We start from the raw sequence: 21,241 nt of genomic DNA on the forward strand, positions 1-21,241 counted from the left end.
CCCCTCCCGCCCATCTGCGCGTGCAGCTCCTCCTGAGCCATCGTGATGCAGCTTCCTCCTGAGCTGGTCGTGAACATTACGGCATCCCGGCCTAATTTGCATATTGCCCCCCCCCCTCTCTCTCTCTATATATATATATATTTATATATATATATATATATATATATATATATATATATGTATTCCAAGTCTGAATTATATAATGGTTCTCCATGGGCATACTGTGTGTCTATAGTGGAGACCTAAATATAGCTATGCTGGTCATGCATCTCCGTTTTTTAAAAAATTTTTACTGATTTTAAGAGAGAGAGGAAAGAAGAAGAAGGAGAGAGAGAAACATTGATATGAGAATGAAACATTGACCAACTGCCTCCTGCACGCCCCCTACTGGGTATCAAGTCCTAAACCCAGGCATGTACCCTGACCAGACACACAACCAACTGAGCCAGACCAGTAAGGGCTCATGTATCTCTTTTTATATTCTCCTCACTGTGGGATTTGTGAGGGAAAGGCCCTCTTCTAATCATCATTGAGAAGACAATTCATCCCCTCTTCTCATTCTATGGTGCATAATTTTTCCTTTTCCAACCCTGGCCCTTCACTGCTCCTTAATGAATTTCCAGTCAACATATTTAGTAGAGGACTGAGCATCCCTTCTATGTTATCTTACTCCAAATTTAGGTCCCTTCCTCTGTCCTGTTGGCATAGAGTGAGTCAGAGTTAAAGATATACACCATATACATGTGTGCATGTCCACACATGCATACACATACACACAAGCATAAAATGTAAGCACTAGAGTTCACACAGATATATGTGATCATTTAAGACGTGGCTTCTTAGAATTTGTGGAGCAATTTTCACTTTTTTCTAGTGAGTATTGTATTGAAAAACTTTAAAATGATTTTTAATTTTTTATTAAAAATATATTTTTATTGATTTCAGAGAGGAAGAGAGAGGGAGAGAGATAGAAACATCAATGATTAGAGAGAATCATTGATTGGCTTCTTCCTGTACGCCCACATTGGGGATTGAGCCCACAACCCAGGCATGTGACCTGACTGGGAATTGAACCATGACTTCCTGGTTCGTAGGTCGATGCTCAATCACTCTGGCCATGCTGGCTGGGCTAAATGATTTTTAAAAGCAAATCTGTAAGTGAAGTTTTTTGTGCCTTTTTTATTGTAGTTGGCATTTTATAAGGCAACCAGTGCTTGCACCTTGATAAATGATTATAAGAAAAACAGCATCCATAGGTACAGAAAGGAAACAGTATTTCATCTTTCATCTGGATGTATGCTTGTGGGTCTCAGCACTTACCATTTGGATTTAAGTCTCATCAACAAAATGTCCTCAGCTTGTTTTAAAGCTTGGACAGATTTTATAAATATACTAGAGGCCTGGTGCACAAATTCGTGCACCAGTGGGGTCCGTTGGCCTGGCCTGCGGGATCGGGTTGAAACTGGCTCTCCGATATCCCCCAAGGGGTCCTGGATTGCGAGAGGGCGCAGGTCAGGCCGAGGAACCCCACCGATGCATGATCGGGGCTAGGAAGAGATGTGGGAGGTTGGCCAGCCGGGGAGGGACCGCAGGAGGGCTCCAGGGTGTGTCTGGCCCGTCTTGCTCAGTCTTGATCAGCTGGACCCCAGCAGCAAGCTAACCTACCGGTCAGAGCGTCTGCCCCCTGGTGGTCAGTGCACGTCATAGCGACTGGTTGACTGGTTGACTCTCTGCCCCCTGGTGGTCAGTGCACATCATAGCTAGTGGTTGAGTGACCTTAGCATATCATTAGTATATTACGCTTTGATTGGTTGAACAGACAACCGGACGACCGGACACTTAACATATTAGGCTTTTATTACATAGGATATGGGCTTGCATAGTAAAATAAAAGTGTGAGTGTGTAGAAAACATTCTTAGGTTGTCAGAAGACTTATTTTTTAGTTTTTATTTTTTTAAAAATATATTTTTATTGATTTCAGAGAGGAAGGGAGAGGGAGAGAGGGATACAAACATCAATGATGAGAGGGAATCATTGATTGACTGCCTCCTGCACTTGCCCCCACTGGGGATCAAGCCTGCCACCTGGGCATGTGCCCTGACCTGGAATCAAACCATGGCCTCCTGGTTCATAGGTCAACACTCAACCATGAGTAACACTGGCCAGACTCATTATGTTTTAACTAGAGGCTCGGTGCACAAATTCATGCACAGGTGGGGTTCCTAGACCTGGCTGGCGATCAGGGCTGATGGGGGCCGTCTTGCCCTGTCTGGGTCCAAGGTGCGGGTGAACCGGATTCGGGGCTGTCAGGGCCCCAGCAGCAAGGTCTGGGTCAGTGTGCATCATAGCTACCGGCCGGTCGTCTGGTTGTTCTGGTTGTTCGGCCGTAACAGTCATTTAGGCTTTTTATATATAGAATATATATAGATAGGTTCAAATAGTGGTATGTATCTTTTGAGAGAAGTACTAGTTTAATTTGTCATCAATGAAATGAAACTTTTTTTTTGTCTCTTTTGCTAGGTTTCAGCATTAAAAACAATGGCCAGTCAGGGAGGACCCAAGTACACTCTCTCACAGCAGCCGTGGGCACAACCAGGTATTCACATTTTGCTATTTGGGATTTCTTTTTTTTAGGATATTGATTAATTTCCATTTATATAGTCCTTGCTCTGACAGCTTGGAGCAGGTTTCCTACTCTTACTGTGGTTTGGCTTAATACAAGATGCAGTTTCGAGCTGACAGGTCTTTTTTTATTCGCCACCACTACCTGCATTTCAACAAGCATTTCAAGGAAGGAAGAATTTTATACACACACACACACACACACACACACACACACAGTTAAAAATAAAATGTGGCTTAGATGGAGTCACTGAGGCTGTTGGTTTCTATACAACCACTTTTCATTGTGTTATACAGTTTTGATGAAAATACTGTAGATGATAGTATAAAATTATAGAATGAATGCTACTATTTTTCAAGTATTATAAAGGAATGTGGTACATTATTTTGTTCATCATTTTATGCAAGCTGCACCCTCTGTTCAGTGTTTTAGAGTGTTTGAGAAAAATGGTAAAAAAAATGTAGTGTCAGTTGGGAGTGGGCAGATACGCTTGAAATGTTCCCAATCTTACTCTTTCTTAAATGTACATTTTTATGTGTGCTAGGTTATTTTTGTTGTTTTTTATCTTTAGCATTAGACATTACACATTTAAAATCATGACTAACTTTGTGAGTTATTTTAGGTACATTTTGTGATATTTTAAGTTGCCATTAAACCTGAATAAATAATTTTGTTAGATGGTATATTTGGCTGTCCCCTGGCTCATACCGTGATAGTGATTCTCTGAAACTAAAAAGGGCAAAATGGCAAAAAAAAAATCAGTGTTTTAATTTGGGATAATCTGTGTCCAAATTGGTAGGGAAGCTTTTTGCTCATTGTGAGGGAGATCCAAAGAATGATTCTGGTTTAGCATCTACAAAGAATTGGCTGTCGATAAGCATGTAATCTAGAATTAGGTTTTTAATATGATTGGTTTTCCACATAAATGAATGTTATGTCTGTCAGGTATTTCTTTTGGGAAAAAGAATTGATGCCATTCTAAAATTTTCAGTTATTATTATTTAACTGGAGGCCCGGTGCACAGATTCATGCACCAGTGGGGTCCCTCAGCCTGGCCTGTGCCCTCTCGCAATCCGGACCCCTCTGGGGATATCAGACTGCTGGTTTCGGCCCGATCGAGGGCCTGGCCTTCAGGGATTGAGCTGAAACCGGCAGTCCGACATCCCCTGAGGGATGTAGTAGTGTGCGAATCAGCAGGCAGCCAGGGAGGAGCCTGAGCCTGGGCTGGGCCCCACGCCGCTCCTGCTCATCCTGGCCCCACTGCTCCTGCCACCACTGCCGTTCGGTAGCGCTGCTGTGGAGGCAATAGAGGCTCGCGCCGCTACAGCTGCGCTTGCCAGCCATGGGCCTGGCGTCTGGTGCCCGTCGGTCAGCTGAATGGCGCTCCCACTGTGGAAGCACACTGACCACCAGGGGGCAGCTCCTGCATTGAGCGTCTGCCCCCTGGTGGCCAGTGTGTGTCATAGTGACTGGTTGACCAGTTGTTCGGTCGTTCAGTCCCTTAGGCTTTTATATATATAGACTAGAGACCTGGTGCACGTAATTCATGCACGGGGTGTGTGTCCCTCAGGCCAGCCTGCACAGTCTCCAATCTGGGACCCCTCAAGGTATGCCTGACTGCCCGTTTAGGCCCCATCCCACCGGGATGGGGCCTAAACGGGCAGTCAGACATCCCTCTCACAATCTAGAACTTCTGTCTCCCAACCGCTCACCTGCCTGCCTGCCTGATTTCCCCTAACTGCTTCTGCCTGCCAGCCTGATCACCCCCTAACCACTCCCCTGCCACCCTGATCGACGCCTAACTGCTCCCCTGCCAGCCCGATTGCCCCTAACTGCCCTCCTCTGCCGGTCTGGTCTCCCCCAACTGCCCTCCCCAGCCGGCCAGGTCACCCCCAACGGCCCTCCCCTGCAGGCCTGATTGCCCCCAATTGCCCTCCCCTAGAGGCCTGGTCCCCCCCAACTGCTCTCCCCTGCTGGCCATCTTGTGTCCACATGGGGGCGGCCATCTTTGACCACATGGGGTGGCCATCTTGTTTGTTGGAGTGATGGTCAATTTGCATATTACCCTTTTATTAGATAGGATGCCTCATGTTAACTAATTAATTAAAATACATTTTTATTAATTTCAGGAAGGAAGAGGGAGAGAGAGATAGAAACATCAATGATGAGAGAGAGTCATTGATCAGCTGCCTCCTGCATGCCTCCTCACTGGGGATCTAGCCCACAACCCCGGGGCATGTGTCCCAGTGGGCAATCGAACCATGACCTCCTGGTTCATAGGCCTATGCTCAACCACTGAGTCATGCCAGTTGCACTGCCTCATGTTAATTTAAAGTTGAATTAGAACTAAGAAGTTGAAAGAGTAGCTCTGTATCTCTTAGGAAGATTTGTAAATGTAGAGAATTATCAATTGTACTGAAAGGAAGACAGGGTATTTCAAAAATTTGCAATGTGAACTTTGTTGATCTCAATATAAGTTTGCATTGATTTGCTTTATTGCAAGTGAACTTTGTGACATGCTTTAGGCCTTCCATTTATTGTATGAGCTTGGGGTTTTTGCCACCTTACTGAAGGACAGAGAGCGTACTCGATGCCGCAGTACATTCTGTCAGAAGACGCAAAGCGAGATTCTCTTACAATACTGGAAATTCTAAGCATGGTTGACCTGGTGGCGACCACCTGTTTGACCCCCTCACAGTCAGGAGCAGACTTGTTAGTGCATTATTCAGCATTGTTCTAGAAAGAGTTCTAATCATCTTTGGATTAATTGGGTGAAGGTTCAGTCATTTACAGAGCTTATCTCGAAATAGGAGCTGATTTTATTTTGAGTGTTTAAGTAAATGAAACTCTTGGGTGTAATCTTTCTTCAGATAGATAGGAACCAACAAATAGGCCCAGGCATATTTATATTTAGTGCAGCCACGCCCAGGGGCTTGATGCATAGTGCCCTTTGGAAAGGTCCTTTCCTCAAGTGGAATCTGAATAGAACCCCCCAGTGTTGGTGTGTTGTGCTCTTAAGCATCACTAGAGTTGTTGCTGAAAGGGAGCTGACAGAAAAACAGATTAAAATCGGGCTTGCTGCTTTGTTATTAACCCATTTTGTTTTTTTCTAAGTGAGGAGATCTTGGCAAATGATAGGACTTCAGTTTACCTACTTGTATCTTCTGACTAGCCACTGGGGCTGGCTGTGGAGTTGCTTTTCCTTGCTCTGTAATACAAGAAGCCCACACTTAAATGTCAGACAGGTTTTGTAGCTTTTGAGATGAGAGCATCAAAAACAATTGAGGGAGTTGTTTTAGGCCTCTAGAAACCCAGCGTTACTGGTTCATGCAGATTGATCAGTTTACAGGGTTCATTTCATGATAAACTCACAGGAGATCCCGTTATAAATTAGGATGTCATTTTGTTAATTTACTCTGGGAAATATATCTTTTTAGGAATTGGAGGATACAGTAGTCCCCTTTTCCACCGGGGATACAGTCCAAGACCCCCCAGTAGATGCCTGAAACCAAGGATAGTACAGAACCCTGTAAATTCAATGCTTTTTCCCACACACACATGCACTTTATGGCTTCTTTTTGGCATATCCAAATTAGCAGCATCACTGCAGGTAAAATAAGGGTTACTTGAACACAAGCATTGCCATACTGCAAAAGTCAGTCTGATAACGGAGACGGCTACTAAGTGACTAACAAGCAAATACAGTGTAGATGTATTGGACAAAGGGGTGATTCATGTCCTGGCTAGGATGGCGAGAGTTTGTCACACTACTCAGAATGGTGTGCAATTTAAAACTTATGAATTATTAAAAATATATTTTATTGATTTTTTACAGAGAGAAAGGGAGAGGGATAGAGAGTTAGAAACATCGATGAGAGAGAAATATCGATCAGCTGCCTCCTGCACACCTCCCACTGGGGATGTGCCTGCAACCAAGGTACATGCCCTAGACCGGAATCGAACTTGGGACCCTTGAGTCCGCAGGCTGACTCTCTATCCACAGAGCCAAACTGGTTAGGGCTAAAACTTATGAATTATTTATTTCTGGAATTTTCCATTTAATATTTTTGGACCATAGTGGACTGAGGGTAACTGAAATGTGGAAAGTGAAACCTCAGATAAGGGAGGATTACTGTACTTTATTTACTAGGCTCCAGACACACCTTTTGGTGATCAAGTGCTCTGAAAACTGTCTTAGTGAACCTTGAAGTGTGTTAGTAATGACAGAACCAGAGCCTGTGGAATTAATGGTCTTAAAGGAGCTTTCATGTATTTTATGAAAAATAACCCCTTTCTGGATTATTTGTTCTTCTTGAGAGCATTGGCACTTTCCTCTCCTGCTCTACCACAACTGTCCTCAATTAAAAAAAAAGGTTTTTTTTTGATATGATATAAAATTTGAATTGTGAGAAAGTATAAAATGAAAAGTAATTCTGTTCTCCACCTCCAAACTAATCCTCTCAGAGGTAACCATGAGTAATGATTTCCTCCCATTATTATTATTTAAATATATTTATTGATTTCAGAGAAGAAGGGAGAGGGAGATAGAAACATCCTATATAATAAAAGCCTAATATGCAAATCGACCGAATGGCAGAATGACTGGTGGAACAACCGGTCGCTTATGACACACACTGATCACTAGGGGGCAGATGCTCAACCCAGGAGCTGCCCCCAGCCCGCAGGCCCCAGGCCAGCCAAGGTGGGTGCCAGAGGGGGTGGGGCTGGCAAGCGGACTGGGCCAGGCCAGCCAAGGCAGGTGCCAACGGGGGCCCCTCGATCGCCCTACCGGTTGCCCCACAGATCAGCCCTGATCGCTGGCCAGGCCTAGGGACCCTACCTGTATATGAATTTTGTTCACCAGGCCTCTGGTCATGATAAGAGAATCATTGATTGGCTGCCTCCTGCATGCCTCATACTGGGATTGAGCCCACAACCAGGGTATGTGCCCTGATCGGGAATGGAAACATGACCACTGAGCCACTCCAGCTGGGCCTCCCCATATTATTTATGTATATACTAACTTATATGGACCTAAAACATGTTGTATAAATAAAATTATATTTATTCTTTGCATTTTTAACTTACTCTGTAGCTTGGGTCCTTTCTGAACCAATCTATCCAGCTCCATCCATTCAGTTTAATGGATGCACAGAATATATCCCTGTAGCACAATTTCTTTTAATACTTTTATTAATGGTACGTAAGTTATTTTTAGTATTTTTGTTTTTCCATACACTCTTTAAGAAATGTCCCTGTACACACATATTTTATTTTGTGAGTACATCCAAGGTAAATTTCTAGCAGTAGAAAGGTTATTGTTTATTTTGCTAGACATTGCTCAATATCCCTCCAAAGAGATTGAACCAATTTGTACTCCCATCATCAGTGGATGACGGAGTCTTTCCCCATACCCCTGTCAAATGTGGATATTCACAATCTTAATTTTTGCTAATCTGAAAATATATTAATATGCATTTCTTTAATTATGAGTGAGGTTGAGCATCTTTGAATTATTAATCAGTTTTTTCCTTTGTAGCTTTCTAGGTTAATTTCCTCTTTTAAATACTTTTGTACAGATTGCTACTCTTCTTTTCTATTTTAACTTTTTTTCAGACACTACACTTTGGCTACATAATTATTTCAGTTAGAATTTTCTGGAATTCTATTCCCTTTTTGATAATACAGTATAAGAATGTAACAGAATTTTTAGTTCCCATTCAGTGTATGTGGATATTTTCTGAATGATCTTGTAAGGCAGAGAGCATCTCTTACTGTGAGTCAGTTCTGCAGATGAATAAGCTCATTTACCTTAGCACTTAATCTCCAAGTTCCAAAGGCACCAACCACATTACAGCCCCAGCGAATGTCCTGAAGCATGCCAAGGAATTCTTTTTGCCTCCTTAGCCCTGGGGATTAGGATTTTGTATTTAGAAGTTTATTAATGTTTATAGAGTTTGTGATTAAACTTGATAAACAAGAAAAGTGAAAGAATTCTTTGGGGAAATGAGTCTTTTCTTTTGTTACTTTTCTCTCCCTATATTCCCCTCTGAATTAAAATGGAAATGTTTCTTCTCTTTGTGACACAAATGAGGTTAATTTCTTTCCAGCAAAGGTCAGTGACCTTGTGGCAAGTGTCTACAAGACCATAAAAGCAAAGCTGCCTCTGACCTTGAGAAGTATGTCATTGTACCTATCCAATAAAGATACCGAGTTCATCTTGTTTAAACCTGTTAGGGTGAGTATCATGATAATTTATTTGAATGTTGGCCAGTCTCTTCAAGTGTTCTGGCCTTGTCTACCATTTTCCTCTTCCTGTAGATACTTAAAAATAGTATAATTTCCTGTTGGCATACTATTCTGGTGACGTTAACTAATAATCCCTGTGATTCTTGAAAGGTTTACAAGCGGCATTTGTCTGATTATACCTCCCATCCCCCTCACTTTGTCACTGAAGTACTTTCTCCCTAAAAGTAGAGATTAGTAAATAAATACATAAATAAATAATTAGACCTTCACATTGGATGTGTGGCCCAACACATGAAAGAGCAGTCTTTAAGGGATTACACCTGTGTTACTGGTGAGTAATGGAGATAAATGGCTTGTAGCAGCCACTAAGGTATTAAATGTCAGAGCAAATTTAGAACTCATAACTTCCAGCTCTACTTCGGGCTCACATCCTTACCCAAGGCGTTGGCTGATTTTTAAAGTACAGTTTGTGTCTAGGAACTTGATTGTCTTTTGTTAAGAAATTGCTGCTGAAGGTTCTTGGGGGACAGGACTTGCTATGGTTTGGTTTTTCCAGGAAGCATTCTATGATAAGTCTTACTTGGGTTGTGCTAGCATGTGAAATATTAAGTGCAAACTATGTCTTTGGTAATTCCATGAAAGACACATTTCCTCCACTCGTTTTGGCAATTATCATTACGATTTAACTTTCTTAGTGCTCCATGTTTAAGATGGCTGTACATGTTTTTAGTGACTCACTTAATATGATTGCCTTTTCTCTTTCTCAGAATAATGTTCAGCAAGTCTTCCAGAAGCTCCATGTTTTGTTAAAAGAAGAGTTCAGTCCTGAAGATATCCACATCATTGCTTGTCCTACTATGGAACAGGTAATCCATAGTCCGAAGATTCTTGTTATTTAGTTGTTTGAGTAAATATTGTATAATATTTTATTCTGATGAGCAAGAGTTCAAACTTTGTCAAATTTTTGGTGATGGTTTTGTAACCAGACAATGGGTCCATGCTGATTAAGCAGAGACAGGGTTGAGTCATATATGAGCGTTTATTCCAATATTGCCGGCAGCATGGGAGAGTAGCAGGTCATCCACAAAAATCGGCTCTGCAGCCCACCGTAAGCCAGCTGCTTATATTGGTGGAAGTACAAAGGAATGTAGGCAAAAGGGCAAATCGGCAGTTTACAGATATGCAAAAGGACTGGGGATCTTCAAAGGGCCTAGTGATATGCAAGGGCTGGGGTTACATGGGGAAATAGCCAAAGGGTATGCCGAATGAGCAGTTAACAGGTAAGTAGGCTGGAGATTTGCAAAGGCATGCAGGTATGCAAAAGGTCTGGGGTCCTCACAGGGCTGGTGATTCTGGTTTCTACATTAAAGTTGTTAATCTTTCCATGATAATGGGCAGCTCCAAATAGGGGATGGGGGTGGGCTGCATTTCCAGGTGAGCTCCCAGGTCCTGTGTGCAGCTGCCAGCTAAGTTAGAATGTGCCTTCTTTAATCAGAACAAAACAATCATAGTTAACAGAGCAGGGTTAATATTTATTACAGTACTAGCTGGTTCCCCAACATTCTATTTCTGCCCCCTTTCAGTTTTAGAATTTTCAATTGCTTTTTAATCCTTTCTAGTATTGAAAGTTGGTGTGTTTGAGATAAATGAACTGTTTGTGAAAGATTCAAATAGTGGTATTTAGGTTGCTGAATAATTTTGTTTGCAATGTTATGAAAAGAGGACCACATTTTAAATGAAAAAGTTATTTTAGAGATAAGATGTTAGAAGTATTTCTTTTTAGAAAACTCAATATAGAACTTAGTTTGTGATTCATTTGGTTCAGTCAGCAAGTTTTTAACCTATTATGTATTAAGAGTAAGCTGGTTCTATAGATGATATTTTACGTTTAGTATAGTTTAGTATTTTAGTATAGTAAGAACCAGAGAATTTGGGAGAAAGTGGTAAGGTTGGTGAGAGCCTAATTGGAGTAGATGGAGACTGAGAGGAGAGAGACTAGAGGTAGAGTGTGTGGGTAAATCTTTTGAGGGATTTTTTTATGGGGAGAGAGAAGATGGGGTGGTAGTTGGAGGGGAAATGTGTCATTTTTTATTGAAATATAATTCATATACCATAAAATTTACCCGTTAAAGTGGACAGTTTTTCATATAGTCACGAAATTATACAACCTTCACCACTAATTCCAGAACATTTCCTTCCTTCCTTCCTTCCTTCCTTCCTTCCTTCCTTCCTTCCTTCCTTCCTTCCTTCCTTCCTTCCCTCCCTCCCTCCCTCCCTCCCTCCCTCCCTCCCTCCCTCCCTCCTTCCTTCCTTCCTTCCTTCCTTCCTTCCTTCCTTCCTTCCTTCCTTCCTTCCTTCCTTTTTTAAAAAATATATTTTTATTAATTTCAGAGAGGAAGAGTGAGGGGGAAAGAGAGAGAGAAACATCAGTGATGAGAGAGAATCATTGATTGGCTGCCTCCTACATTCCCCCTCCTGGGGATTGAGCCCATAATCCGGGTATGTGCCCTTGACTGGAATCGAACCCAGGACCCTTCTGTCTGGAGGTCTATGCTCTATCTACTGAGCCAAACCAGCTAGGGCTAATTCCAGAATATTTTCATGCCCCCCCCCCCCCAACCCCCTCAAGAAATCCCATACCCATTAGCAGATTCTCCATTCTCTGCTCTTCTACTAATCTACTTTTTGTCTCTATGTACTTGCCTACTCTGGCCTTTTATGACTGGTCTTTTTCTCTTAGCATGTTTCCAAAGCTTATCCATGTTGTAGCACGCATCAGAACTTCGTTTTTTTCCATGGCTGTATATATTCCTTTGTATGGATAAAATGGATCATATTTTAAAAAGCTATTTCTGTAATTCTAGGGTTGTACATTAATAGACTTTATAAGTTATTTGAAGTAATTATATTCTGTGATTATACTATCCTATCTAATAATATACAAATATGCAAATTTACCATACCCCCGACACACCCACAAGCCACGCCCACCATCCAATCAGAGTGAGTATGCAAATTAACCCAAACCAAGATGGCTACAGCCACAGAGAGCAAGGTTTCCTAGGTAACAGAGGAAGCCAAGCTTTCCGCCTGCCCTTGCCAGGCCTAAGCCTCCACTCAAGCTACAAAGTTTCAATTATAGAAGGTAAACAAATTCAAACAAATGGCGGCAGAATGGAGCTTGAGAGAGCAGGCCAGGGTTGCCGCCGGCAACAGGGGAAACAAAGCTTTCCGCACACCCTGGCCGTGCCCACCCGCTTAAGGCAACAAAGTTTCAATTACAACCCCAACACAAATGGCTGCCGGCCTCGGAGGGAGCCCCAGGCTTGGCTCCGCTCCAGGCTACAAAGTTTCAATTGTAGAAGGAAAATAAATTCCAGATACCAGGGCTTCCCCTTGCGTTGCCAGGGGGCGTGGCCGGCCTGCAAACCACCACAGGCCCCTCGCTCAGGCCGCCCCACGTCCCAAGGGAACCCCCACCTGATCCGGGACGCCCTTCAGGGCAAACCAGCTGGCCCCCACCCCTGTACCAGGCCTCTATCCTATCTAATAAAAGAGTAATATGCAGATTGATCATCACTGCAACACACAATATAGCTGCCCCCATGTGGACACAAGATGGCCACCACAAGATGGCCAGCAGGAGAGGGCAGTTGGGAGGCACCCGGCCTGCAAGGGAGGGCAGTTGAGAGGGACCAAGCCTGCAAGGGAGGGCAGTTGAGAGGGACCAAGCCTGCAAGGGAGGGCAGTTGGAGGTGATCAACCCTGCAGGAGAGGGCAGTTAGGGGTGACCAGGCCGGCAGAGGAGGGAAGTTGGGGCAAACAGGCTGGCAGCAGAGTGGTTAGGGGGTGATAGGCTGGCAGGCAGAAGCGGTTAGGGGCAATCAGGAAGGCAGGCAGGCAAGCAGTTGGGAGCCAGCAGTCCTGGATTGTGAGAGGGATGTCCGACTGCCCGATTAACGGGCAGTCGGACATCCCTCAAGGGGTCCCATATTGGCGAGGGTACAGGCTGGGCTGAGGGACAACCCCCCTCCATGCACGAATTTCGTGCACCAGGCCTCTAGTTAACTATAATTTAGTTAGGTTTGTTTTCAATATTTAGAGATATTTTCCCACATTTTGATTTAATTTTGTTTTTTAATTAGATAAAATATTTACATGGTTTCCAAGTCAGAATTAGAGACAAGGTAAATCTGGAGATGTCTTGTTTCCCATTCCAGGATCCTACAGCCTTTTCCTTTTCCCCCCTCTAGATAAATATTTTTGTTATTGAACTATAGGTAACTTTTTATTTGTTATTGTTATTAACCTTCCTTTTTTATTTTGAAAAATGGGGGAAATGCATGTTTACATGTTCATGAGGAAGAACCAAAGAGAGGGAAAAAGTTATGCTGGAAAAACGTCCTTGAGTAGAGAAGGGGGATGGAATCTCAGGAGCTGTTGGGAGGTGGAGCCTTTGTTAGGTGCCTGGGGTTCCGTCTGTGGAAAAGGAGAGAAGGCTGAGTGGGGGGCACATGTGCGGGAGTAGTGGATGTCTTGGGAGCTCATGGAAGCTGTCCTCTGCTTCACGTGTGAGTGAAACAGGAAGGTCACCGCTGAGAGTGAGGTGCTAAAGCTGTGAGGAGGAAGGCTCAGTTGAGTTCAGTGGTTACAAATCCAAGAGAGATCATTCAACATAGTTGTCTAATTTTTTCCTTCCAGTCATAGTCATTTGCATGATTGTAAGTGGAGAGTAGCGGGGCAGGACTTATTAAGAACAGAATTCCTGCCAAAACCGGTTTGGCTCAGTGGATAGAGCGTCAGCCTGTGGACTGAAGGGTCCCGGGTTCGATTCTGGTCAAGGGCACGTACCTTGGTTGCGGGCACATCCCCAGTGGGGGGGCGTGCAGGAGGCAGCTGATCGATGTTTCTCTCTCATCGATGTTTCTAAGTCTCTATCTCTCTCCCTTTCGCTCTGTAAGAAATCAATAAAATATATTAAAAAAAAGAAAAGAACAGAATTCCTGAGCTTCCACGTGACTCCTGCCAGCGAGATGCATGCTTTAGTGTATGTGTGTATATATCTGTAACTTAAAAAGAGTTACAGTTTGTGCAACTCAATTGCTTTGCTTTGCGTCTTTCTGTTCCTTATTCTTTGGAGCCACTAAATTATTTTCATGATTTCCCAGTGGGTTGAAACCTACAGTTTGAAAAACATTAATAGAGACCCTCATTTTTTCTGTGCCTTGATTCTGTTTCAGAACTGTTAACATTTTCTAGATAATAGCTGGTATGATTGCCTGCTGCCAAGTGCTGTCCTAAGCATTTGACATGTGTCATCTCATTGAATCCTCGCTTGGCCTTCCTATGTTTACCCCATTTTACTATGGGGAAGCTGTGCCTTGGGAGGTTAAGTCACTGGGCTCCGAACTGCCTGGTGGAGACCAGAACCTTGTGTTTCCATGCTCTGCATTGTTCCTGGACGGAACCATCTGCTTTCCTCTCACTTTCTTGCTCATTTTAAATTTCCCTGGAAATTGAATTTTTGTGACCCATTTCCTTTTTAAAAATAATTGAATTTATTGGGGTGACATTGGTTTATAAAATTCTATAGGCTTCAGGGATGCAATTCTATAAAACATCAACTGTATATTGTACTGTGTGTTCACCACCCTAAGCCAAGTCTCCTGCCAATGACCCGTTTTCTTAAGCCCAATGTATGGCAGTAGAGACGGTCCCTGACTTATGATAGTTCAACTGAATGATTTTTGACTTTCCGATGGTGTGAAAGTGATGCATTCAGTAAAAACTGTCCTTGGAATTTTGAATGTCATCTTTTCCTGGGCTAGTGATATGTGGCACAATACTTTCTCATGCTGCTGGTCAGGGCCAGAGAGCCACAGCTCCCAGATCACGAGGGTGAACAACCGACATTGTACCGTGGGCACTGGGTTAAATGCGTTTGCCCAGCCGTGGGCTAATGTAAGTGTTCTGAGCACGTTGAGGGTCGGCGAGGCTAAGCTGTGATGTTTGGTAGATTAGGCGTATCAAATGCATTTTCAACTTAACGATATTTCCAACTTACAGTGGGTTTATCAGGACATAACCCCATTGTAAGTCGAGGAGCATCTGTACAAATATTTTTGCAACTTTATTTTATAATTTCAAACCTGCAGAAAAATGCAAGAATGGTAATAAGGAACTTGACTCAGCTGTTTAGTTTGCCCCGTTTGCTTTATTATTGTTGCTTTCTCCTTTCCTCTCCCTCCTTGCCCCTCTTTTTAAGTCATTTGAGAGGAAGTTGGGAGACACTGTGCTCCTTTATTTGGAAATATTTCAGTGTATTTCTTAAAAACGAGGAATTCTCTTACTCTGCCCTCCCACAATGCTCAAAACAGGAAATGTAACATTGATCCTATTATCTAATCCACAGTCCATATTCAGGGCTCCAGCCCAGGTGCTGCTGCCTGTCACAGCTCTTTAGTTTCTCTGAATTTGGAGCAGTTCTGTAGCCTTTTTGGCTTTCTTTGCCTTGACAGGCCAGTTGTTTTGTAGAATGTCCCTCAATTTGAAGTTGTCTTTTTTCTCATGGTTAGATCCAGGTTTTATATGTTGGTCAGGAAAAACAGGTGATTTTGTGTTTCTTGCACTGGATTATGGGGTTATTTTTTTTTTTTAAATATTGATTTTAGAGAAAGAAAGAAAGAAAGAGGGAGAGAGAGAAACATCAATGTGAGAAAGAAACATGGATTGGTTGCCTCCTGTACGCGCCCGACTGGGGATTAAGCCTGCAACCAGGAATCAAACCCGAGACCTTCAGTGCACAGGACAACGCTCCAGCCAATTGAGCCACACTGGCCATGGATGCATGATTATTTTGATTATCAAAATAGTTTATACTTTATAGAAGGGTTCACTGCTCTGTTCATTTAGTTGCGAGTCTTGCTAGGGCCTGGGTGACAACTTGCCGTGTGCAGGCTGTCATTTCCCCGTTGTCACCAGGTGGCTTTCTCTGGCTTTCTGGCCGGCTCCGTGTCACAACCCCCTTACAGAGTGGCCAGGGCGCTCCTGGGTTCAGTAAGAATGAGCGTGTGAGCGGAAATTCACTTGTCATGCCTGTTCTTATGCTTTTGAGAGTCTTTCAAAGAATTTGTCATTCATACAACTCTTCTGAAAGCACACTCTGCACAGAAAAAGGTGGAGTTGATTATTTAGGTGCATTTCTGTCCCTTGTTAGTGTTGGTCTGTAGTTTTTTCTGTCGTCCTCGTTGGATTCTGAATGAGTTGAGGGTCTGGATTAGGTGATGTGTGTAACTCCCCACAGGCCTCCATCAAATTCAGTGCCCAGTGGCAGCTTCAGCAATCAGATCAGCATCGCAGGTCCAGTTCATACCTCACAGCCATGTTACCTGTTCTCTTAAAAATCTTAGACTTTTCCTCTCATTCTGTTTTTGAGGCTCTAAACAACTTTTCCGTGGTATTCCACAGCAGAACTAATGTCGCCTTTCACCTTGTTTTACAGCTGAACCTCTTACTATCAGTTTCTAAATAACCAGACCAGTCCGGCGGTGCTCGTAAATGGTCTGTCCAGGAGCGGCTGAGAGGCATGCGACTGCGGGACACGTGAGGCACTGTACGTGGGAATGTCCCCGAGAACCACTCAGGCGTGCTCCTTACCGCGGACTGCAGGATGACATACAAGCAGAGGGTTAAAAAATGGGTGTTTCCCTTGTAAAAACATCAAAATGCCAAAGATTAATCTATGAGCAGCAGTACTTGCTTCATTTAAATGGCCTCAAGAAATGTAAGTTTTTAAGAGGTAACCATGGTGAGCACGCGGTGAAATGGTTCTCTGCAAAAGATGTGCAATGAAAATAGGTTGCAATAGATAGTGTAGAGAAGAACTTTATGGAAATACTGCTAATTAGGAAGCTTCTAAGAGTAAGGTTTCTTAAAGCGTGAAACACTGCAACACTTTTAACCACTGAGCATTCCACAGTGATTATTATTATTTTTTTACTTCTAGAAATGTTATTTCTACATTCAATATAATGTTTCTCCCGTCACATTGAAATTTAGTTAGGAGTAGATTGGATGCTTCTGAGAACACATGCTGCTTTTCTGGGAGTTCAGGGTGTTATCTCCTGTGTTTAAAAAAATACATTATTACTAGAGGCCCAGTGCACGAATTCATGTATGGGTGGGGTCCGGCCGGCCCACCTGATCGGGGCGTTTGGGGCTGGGCTGGCCAGGAGGAGGGGTTGTGGGAGGTTGGCTGCTGGCCCTGGCCCTGATCGGGGTCCAATCAGGGCTGGGCTGGCAAGGGGTAGGGAGGGCCGCCTGGGGGGAGGGGCCCCAGGAGTTGGCCGGCCGGCCCCGCCCCTGATCCGGCTGGTTGGCTGGCTGCAGTGCGCGTCATAGCGACCGGTCGTTCTGGTCGTTCCAGTCGCTTGGCGTTTATATATATATAGATTGTTATTTTGTTAATCCTCACCAGAGGATATTTTTTCCATTGATTTTTTTTTTTTTTAGAGAGTTGAAAGGCGGGGGGAGAGGGGAAGAGAGAAACATTGATGTGAAAAAGATATACTATTCGTTTGCCTCCTGCATGCTCCTGAAATGGGGCTGGGAAACAAATCTGCAACCCAGGTACATGCCTTTGACCAGGAATTGAATGCATGACCCTTTGGTGCGCGGCCAATGCTCTACTACTGAGCCACACCAATAGGGCTCTATTTTGGGAAGGTAAAATATCATCGTTATTATTATTATTATTATTATTATTATTATTGAATTTATTGGGTTGACATTGATTAACAAAATCATACAGGTTTCAAGTGTACAACTCTATAATGTCATCTGCACACTGCATCGTGTGCTCACCACCCAAAATCAAGTCTCTTCTGCCACCCTTTGCCCTCCCTTTGCCCTCTTCTACCTCCTCCCACCCCTTTTCCTGTGTTTTTGATGTGTTAGTTTCAAGAGTCAGGGATCTCAGGGAAGGTCCCAGTGTCTGTATTCCTTGAATTGCAGGGGGTTGCAGCCTGCACATGCGCAGGACCTAGTGTGAATTTTCATGGCACAACAGCCAGTGTTTGTGCCTGGGAAGTACCGTCATGTGTGCTAACTGTACACACAGGAGAGAAGGAGACCTGATGAAGAGCGTATCTCATGCATGCAGGTCAAGGTTACCAGCCTTCTGTACACTGCCTTCAGGTTTAGTAGTTCTTTATATTCAGTGGTTGTGCCTGTACCCGCTACAGCAAATACATTTTACTAACCAAGATAAGGAGGATGAGGATGGCCCACCCTTAGCATCTACCACACTATATCAGGGATCGTCAAATACATTATGCACTTCTATGAATTTTCCTACAAATACCTATTTCCTGAGTGGGTTGGTTTTGCCTCTGAGAGTCAATGCAGCCTGCTTTTTAGATTGAAAGGAATTTTGAGCATTCACACACTAGCCTAGAGATGGAGCACTGACAGATGTTCTGGAATGTGGCCAGCAGACCTCATTCTGCGTGACCAGCAGGCTTTCTCATCCCCTTAGAGCAGATGCCCGCAGTGTGTAGGTAGGTTACATGTCTGTCATTTTAAACAGGTCACTCGTTTTTCAACTCAGTTTAAGTTAGTGATGTATGTTGCTTGATAGGGCTATATTTTGGGGTGGTAAAGAAGATCCATATTCATTCTTTGACATGAAATGAATGAAATAGGAAGATTGAATCTACTTCCATTTACTATTTAAAATACATGTTTAATGAAATATACTGTAAAATACCCAGTTTTGTGTATTATGTTGTATATTGGATTTTTAAAAAGCCTTTCCAAAGAAATAAGGGCATGATTAATGTACTATACTATGATTGATGTAATTTGATGTACAGAGCAGTGTGTGTTCTTAAGGATCAAAATATTTGACAGCACTTGTTCTTGTGTTGAATCTTTTATTTCTGAAACACTCAAACACCTTACCAAGTGCTGAGTAGGTGGTAGTGGTCCAACTTGTTTGCTAAATGAATATTTGTTTAAATATGTACAGTTTCAAGTGTTTACTTATACAAAGAGTGTACATACTTTCAAATAATTAATTTAAAAGGCTTTATATTATTTGGCTAGAAATTGCTGTTTTTAAGAAATGTGAATTTTTAAAAAAACAAAGATTTTTGCTTCCTAACGTATGTGTTGTGTGTGGATTCTTTAAAAATTTTTTTAATTGAAGTTTTTATTGCACTAACTTGTGGATTCATGTGCAGTTGTGAGAAATAATACAGACAGATCCCAATGGTAACATCTTGTAAAACTGTAACACTTGATATCACAAGCAGGATATTGACGTTGGTGTGCTCCGCCAATCTTACTCCGACTTCCCCACTTTTACTTGCAGTGTGTGGGTTCTTTCGGCAAGATGAATATTGTGGAAAGACATTTCTGAAGCATCTTAATGCTTCATTAGTTGAAGGAATTTAAATTTCTCTTTGTTTACAAAACTGCCAATTTCCCGAGTACTGTCAGCACAAATGGTTGTGTTGAAATTTAGCATCATTGAGGTAGCAATAAAAACAAATGTGTATTTCCCCCTGGTTTAACAACTCCATAGCTTAAGTTCTCTTCTTTTACTACCTTATAAGTGAGAAGAATAGTGTCACCGCAGTTTGTCACGGAGGCCGTTCCTTAAAGGCAGCTGGGATGCTGGCGAGAGACGCTACTCAGAGGCACTGGCTTCCCTGCCTCCTTCCTGGGCGCTCTTCTCGGGCTCCTCCCACTAACCAGCTCGCCGCCTGCTCCCTCAGCAGCCAGCCCAGCAGCTGCTGGGAACTTGAAATAGTGGCACCCGTTAAATAGTGACCCGATGAATACATTTTTTTCTTTTCTGAAATAGTTTTAAAAACTATTTCTGATTTTAAAAATGTTCAGTATTAGACATTTCTGTAGTGTTTGAATTTTAACATAAACTGTGAAAGTCTTTAATAAATAAACCCTGAAAGGCAAATTGCTATGAAATGTTTGGCATATAGCATCTGGGTTTGTCTATGTATACTCTAAAAATTTTTCTTACAAGATTGAATTCTTTCACACATTTTAACCAGGTGGGTTTTAGTTATCAGTGTATACACATGCACATGGAAATGATTTGAAAGTAGGTTGAAGACATTTTATCCTAAAATACATCAGCATCTCCAAACACTAAGGACATTCTCCTACATAACTCGAATACCATCACTATCCCTAAAAGTATGCAGTAGTATCTAATAGTCCATATTTTAGTTTCAGTTGTCCCCCAAAATGTGTCATAGCTTTTTATCCATGCTCTTAAGATTTTATTTGGTGGTTGTGTCTCTTTAGTCCTTTTTAATTTATACAACTCCTCGTTAGGTTTTGCTTGTTTTCATGGCATTTTTTATAAAGTGTAGCCCAGTTATGGAAAGATGTGCCTGTGTTTCCTCATTAACTTCAGAATACCTAACATAGCAGAATACATTCTTTTCAAGTACGTGAAACATTTGCCAAGATAGGCATATGCTGCACCATAAAACAAACCCCAACCTGATCTACAGCACTGGTTCTCCACAGGGGGTGACCTTCCCTCGCCCTGCCCTGGGACACTTGGCAATGACTGAAGACGTTTCTGGTTGTCATGACTGGGGTATGTGGGGATATTACTGGTTCCTAGTTGGTAGAAGTAACCGGGACTGCTGAATGTCTTACAATGCACAGGACAGCCTCTCACAGCAAATACTTTGCCAGCGCAAACCCTGCTGTACATATACTTTAGGGACCTCCAATCCCTAGACTTTATTTCCCTCACCTGGCTTACTTGTTTGCATACGGCACATGAGATATTTTGCTTATTTGTGTGTGTGTTTTTTCTGTCTTCCTCAACCCATTGTAAACTGCATGGAGGGGAGCTTGGTTTTGTTTATTGCTGTATACCTAGCCCCTAGGACAGTGCCTGCAGCAGGCGAATGAATGAAAGAATCCACTCTGTTGCCAAAGTCACGTAGCCTCCCCTCCCCATCCCAGGTGACTATTTCCTATCTTATGTAGCTCTTTCTTTATCTTCTCCCCTTCTCTGTATTTCTACTGCCGTTGCCCACGTCAAGACCCTCGTTTTGAATATCCTTGTTTGGAATATTGAAGTATCTTTACTACAAGAGCCCAGTGTTATTAACATCTTCCCTCCCCTTTCTCCAGAACATAAAACTTTAACTCCTATGGCACACGACGCTGTCTCAGTCAGCCCCTGCCCATCTACCCAGCCTCGTGCCCTCACTACTCATCTGTCAGGGTTCTTGAGTGTAAGCAACAGAGGACATCATTGTCTAACTTGAGCAGGATGGCTTTACTGGAAGGAAGTGGGGGCTTGGGGACAGACTGGTGCT

The 21,241-nt window shown here is 42.9% G+C and overlaps 1 protein-coding gene across 1 annotated transcript in view; it reads left to right on the top strand.

Annotated features, from left to right (window-relative positions):
* Nucleotides 1-19,029, top strand: part of COG3 (component of oligomeric golgi complex 3) — an 80,784-nt gene extending 61,755 nt beyond the window's left edge. The window contains exons 20-23 of the mRNA XM_079779609.1: nucleotides 2,522-2,597; nucleotides 8,735-8,862; nucleotides 9,641-9,739; nucleotides 16,375-19,029. Of these exons, the coding sequence (XP_079635735.1) occupies nucleotides 2,522-2,597; nucleotides 8,735-8,862; nucleotides 9,641-9,739; nucleotides 16,375-16,404 (333 nt within the window). The 3' untranslated portion in view covers nucleotides 16,405-19,029. The remainder of the gene's footprint in view (nucleotides 1-2,521; nucleotides 2,598-8,734; nucleotides 8,863-9,640; nucleotides 9,740-16,374) is intronic.
* Nucleotides 19,030-21,241: the final 2,212 nt, after the last annotated feature.

This window comes from Cnephaeus nilssonii (assembly GCF_951640355.1).
Source record: "Cnephaeus nilssonii genome assembly, chromosome: 8".
NCBI classification, from domain to species: Eukaryota; Metazoa; Chordata; class Mammalia; order Chiroptera; family Vespertilionidae; genus Cnephaeus; species Cnephaeus nilssonii.